Source organism: Limulus polyphemus, unplaced genomic scaffold (genome assembly GCF_000517525.1).
Source record: "Limulus polyphemus unplaced genomic scaffold, Limulus_polyphemus-2.1.2 Scaffold2355, whole genome shotgun sequence".
NCBI lineage: Eukaryota > Metazoa > Arthropoda > Merostomata > Xiphosura > Limulidae > Limulus > Limulus polyphemus.
The window spans coordinates 18,519-23,944 of record NW_013667965.1 but is presented as its reverse complement, the minus strand read 5'-3'; the positions used below and the strand labels follow the sequence as shown (position 1 = coordinate 23,944).

The 5,426-nt window shown below is 35.3% G+C and overlaps 1 protein-coding gene across 1 annotated transcript in view; it reads right to left on the bottom strand.

Moving 5' to 3' along the window:
• The window catches only part of LOC106466712 (MAM and LDL-receptor class A domain-containing protein 2-like), a 141,534-nt gene that overhangs the window by 134,273 nt on the left and 1,835 nt on the right, over positions 1 to 5,426 (bottom strand). Inside the window, exons 2-3 of the mRNA XM_022394788.1 lie at positions 3,718 to 3,992; positions 3,384 to 3,468 (exon numbers count right to left, since the gene is read on the bottom strand). Of these exons, the coding sequence (XP_022250496.1) occupies positions 3,384 to 3,468; positions 3,718 to 3,992 (360 nt within the window). The remainder of the gene's footprint in view (positions 1 to 3,383; positions 3,469 to 3,717; positions 3,993 to 5,426) is intronic.

The following is a 5,426-nucleotide window of genomic DNA, read 5'->3' as shown; positions in this document are numbered from 1 at the left end:
TTATTCAAGTATGACACAGAAAAGCTGAGGCAAGCCCAGCTACTTGAAGTTGGTCTTTCTAGTCCCAGTATACTGAATATGAAACTGGTTTTATAACTAAGTTAGTTTATGAATAACTAACGACCTCTCAGTAAGGAGTTTTACATAAGTTAAAGTTTATTATTTAAAACAGATTTATATTTATTATTAAAAATAGAAAAAATATTTTTAGTTGTGTATCTTTATATCCATTATGTTTTAGTTTATCTATGAATAAGGAAACATTATCCATTAAAAAGATATTACTATTGCATACCATTAAAAATATTTTCAGTTGTGATATAATAATTAACGTTGAATATTATTTATGACTTTAACTTTATACACAAGTGCCAAAATACTATAATTATAATAATCCCTTTTAATGAAACATTAGGAATAAAACTATGGGGTGTAGGTAAACCAAGGATGGAAAAATTTAATTTCCTTCTTTTATCCAAAATGATCAACTGAACTCTGCCTTCTACAAATTAAATGTCTATGTCTAAATAATTAGTGTTAGAATTATTACTATTGCTTTTTTCTACAGTCAATTCCTTAGGATATATTATATTTGGGGCAAAGTTTAAATTATTTATGAAAATTAAATCATCAATACATTGTAATGTATAGTTAAATGAATTAAGATCTAAACTATTTAACTTCAGAATTTTGTATTTTGCTTGATAGATTGGATATCCTCAACATCTTTTGGGTGCTATTACCACAAGCTTTATCATTTTATATATATATATACACACACACACACATATACATACCACATTGATACCTCAAGTGGTCTTGCAGAACCCCATCTCAACAGTGAGCAGTGGTTGAGCCAGGAAAAATGGTATGATCCATTATCCTGGCTCGATGCAAATTTTGGGTAAGTATACCCTGGGAGGCAACACCAGCCAGCTGGTTGGATCCTACGAAATTAAAAAGAGGCTCTGAAAAGGAAATTTTATATACCCATCTAGAGACGGTGAGTTAATTGAATAATGGAGATCAGACAAAAACCCTCAGGAGATGAAACAGCCATATGGTGAAAATAATGAGTGATGAAAGTGTTGGGCATTGTGCATGTGCCTGCCTGCAAGAGAATGAGTAAGGTGATGAATTTGATGTGAAGAAATATACAATAGCCTACAAACATCCATATCCAATGATGCATAGACCAGTCAGAGAAGTTGATGGACTCACCCAGTAAGGGTAGAAGGAGAAGGGTCCTAGAATAGGCAGAAACAATGACCCCAAAGGGGGAAAGTACATGATAAATAACATCTAACAGCCTGAAAAGGACATAGTAGCCAGGGCTGAATGAACATAAAGGTGAAAGATAGAAGGAAAGGAGATAAGAGAGAAAGTGTAGTCACCTTCCCAAGCAGCTAACGTCTCAGGAAGGAAAGACCAGTCTGGATAGGGGAGTATATAAGTACGATGGAAAAAGAGTACGAGAAGAATCAGTCACATAGGTATCTCAATGATGGTGGCCACAAGCAAAAAGGAGAAGGAAATAAGTTTTAAGATATATGTGGCACAAAGAGCAAGAAGCCAATGGCTTAAATGGGTCATGTGTGAGAGAATACAAAACAACACTGAGGTCCCAGTCTGGCATAAAATTTGAGCAAGGAAGCCAGTGGAGAAGGAAGGATCACAATAAAGTGGAGAGGATCGGGGTGAAAACATCCTGTGCCACCTCAAAACCACCAGTAGTAGTGACTGACAAACCATGGTCAAATTAACAGTTAAAGAAGGTAGAAAGATGGTGTATAATAGGCCAACCAGGAGGAAAAGAATGGCAGATGGACCAGTGACAACAGACGTGCCACTTACAATAATATAATGACAAAGTGGAATGGCAACAGAAATGAGATGAGAGAAAGGCTGCATAATCAGAGAGTTGAGCTCAATAAACGATAGACTGGACAAATCTCATACATGAAGATGGAGGACAATATCCTTTGATGAAACAGTTAAATGTAAAATTTAAACAAGAGAGAGGGGATACTTGGCAAAAATTTAGGTGTCTGGCTCCCAAGTAAAGAAGCAGAAAAAACCAAGACTGAGCTGGCCAAAGAGACACCTCCAAGAGGATCTGGCAAGTGGTATCATGAATCAAAGTTAGGACCCGAAGGGGGATAAGAAGATAAGATAGAAAAACGTGAGACCAGTCCTAACTAAATGTATTGAAAGCCACAGCCAGATGATGGACCAGAGACCAAGAGAGAGGAAGCTTTGAGTTGAGAGGGGTGACAAAGACGTCTATGAGGGGTGTGCCCAATTGAGAGAAAATCCAATGAAAAACCTATGGAAGGAGAGACCATTCTCTAAGGAGAATGCAGTCCAGTTGAGAGAAGTGATCTTAAACAAAGTTCACAACACATAACAGGAAATCAGACAAATATGATAAGAATGAGCCCCAAAATGAGGGTCCCAGGTATGAAAACATAAAACCCTAGAATGTGTACCCCTTGACAGTTGATATGACACAATCATGTAATTGTCTAAATGGATCATGAACAAACAATTCATGAGGTTATGGGAGCATGCTCGACAGATGTCAAGTGGTTTGAACCTGTTAACGTGAAGTGAGCACTCATCTTATGTCCAAAAGCCAGATGTCATGTTGTCCTTCAGAGATGCTCCCCAACCTGACAGAGAAGCACTGGTGAAAAGGTGAAGGTCTGGTCTGGGAAGACAAAGGAACTCATGAGGTAGTGTCGGGATAGTTCAGCCACCAAGGCAATTCCTTGAGTAAAGGAAGGGACAGATAGAAAGTCGATGACAATGGATTCTGTGAAAGATTCCACTGGTCCTGCAATGTCCAACGGAGGAGGAGCATGTGTGCACAACCTAAAGGAATGAGTGGTCCTAGGGAAGTCAGAGTCTCCAAAAAAAGAAGAACCTCTTGTGCAGGATGAGAAGGAAAAGTATGAATCTTAGTGACTAATCACTCCATAGTTCATAAGTAAAGAGGAGAAGTCTGAGAAGAGAGTTCAAGAAAATGCCCAGACATACAAGATACTGGGTGGGCATAAGAAAGCAACTACCTGAAGAAGAAGAGAAGAGTGAATGGAGGATTCCTCTTGGGAAAGGGCTAAGAGAAGTGAATTATTCATTTGAAAGTCCATTTTATATACATTATGCTGTTGTGGCACAGTCTAACTGGTTGGGTGATTGTCAACATGTAAGTGTACTCTGGTGCTGTTCATTTTCCAATAACAGAGGGATGTAATCCGATATTTGCCTTTTAAACCAATTTTATTCACTGTTTTCATAATTATTTCCAACACTATTTATATATCAATTAATTTATAGTTACTGATAATCTCTGTTAAAGTTGAGTATAAAATGCTACTTACGTTCACAAGCATCTGGTATCACTCTAATGTCGTCAACAGCAGCATAACCTGTGTGATCACTTCCAAGCGTTCCAACAATGTACACCTATGTTAAAATCAAGTTCATCTACATGACAGTTCATAAGCTTCTTGATTTAAGAATAATAACGTACTGAATAATGTTAACTAACAATATAAATCAAAAGCTCTAGCAATTTAATATCATTATAAGTTTGTGTCCTTAAAACAATTAAAAAATTATCTTCATTTGAAATAAAAGTAAACAGAACCCATATTTCTAATTAACAATTATAAATATATATATGGAATTGGAAATAACTGTATTTCAACAAACCCAAATATATTTTCCTTCCTTGTGATCACCAGGAGTGATGGTAATCTGAGCTTTCTGCCATTTGTCATTAGTGGTGTTTCTCCAAGAACTAACAAGATATGATGTTTCATAAACATCACTCTGGTACACTTGAAGAGTTGCCCCATCAGCCACATCAGGAAGGGCATACCAAAATTCTAGGCAGATTGATTCCTTGACAGACAAACGCTCAGACATTAAAACAGCTCGTTGACCACTTAAATGATGGTTTCTGGGGTCTAACAAGATGTAAAACCCTTAAAAAAAATAAGACTGTGAATAAAACATCATATATGAGTCAATAAATAACTAAGAAAGCTATTCTCATCTTCTTGACCTACTTCATCAGCTATTTTAATAGACTGCAAAAGCAACATATTTTTTGAGTGAATCTGAAAAATAACTTATATACTAGAACAAGAAAATAAATAAAACACCTAAACACAGTGTTTCACCAGCATCACTGATCAGGTAAAGATCACAATAAACCCGAAGTTTTCATAAATCTTAGTTAATACCACAGGTTAATACAACAAACACTGGATCTCTCAAACAAATAAAACTAATTTCTGGAAATACACATAACTTTTTTGTTTAAAAGTCATAACATGGCTATTTAACAGGCTCAACTTTAGGTTTTCAAGAAGATTACTGAAAACAATTTTTAAAAATGTTTCTTTCATTTAGAAACAGAAACTAAATATCCATAGAGAACCATTTTTTTTCCACATTTTTATTCTGGGGTCTGTTGATGATTATTTAAATGATGATATTTTGTACTTGATAGCATCAGTTTTTTGTTGTTTTTAAAATTTTTTTGAATTTACTTTTACTTATTTAAGATCTTTATTAACATTTTAATGGCCAGGTTTGGATGACTCTTACTAAATCATCCACTATAGTATATGATACATTTCTAATTTCATTCCTAGAAAATCTTCCAAACAAAGCTTTTTGTGTTACATCTGTGTAGAGCACAATTTGAAATCTTTAGGGAAATTTCTAAGTTTTACCTTTTACCCTCTTTGAATCAGCCTTGTTTACTACATACAAAATGTACAGATTATACATATTCAAAGACTTATTAATTAAATAAGTTTAAGTCAGTAAAGGTACAAAATCATGTAAGCATGAACTACTGAATGAAAATTATCCCAATAGAAAGTTCAACTTTGAAAAATAATAGGATAGTGTTTATGACTGATTATAAAAGACCACATTTGTGTCCAACTAGCATAACAAACCTATCAGCTGAGACAGAATAAAATATAGTTTGTTTGTTTGTAATTAAGCACAAAGCTACACAATGGGCTATCTGCAAGCTGCCCACCATGGGTACTGAAACCCAGTTTCTAGCATTGTAGGTCCACTGAGGGGCATAAGATATAGTGTATATCTTGGCAGGTTTAGCAAAAGCTTAAACCAATTAACTTACTATAACAAACAGATAAAATGCATTGTTGTGATAAGGACTATATTTCTAGTAGCTTAGCTACTAATTGAGATGATTGAAAAGCAATTACTTCAAACACTTAACAGCTGGAAATATGTTTGTTTGTTTTTGAATTTTGCGCAAAGCTACACGAGGGCTATCTGTGCTAGCCATCCCTAATTTAGCAGTGTAAGACTAGAGGGAAGGCAGCTAGTCATCACCACCCACCGCCAACTCTTGGGCTACTCTTTTACCAACG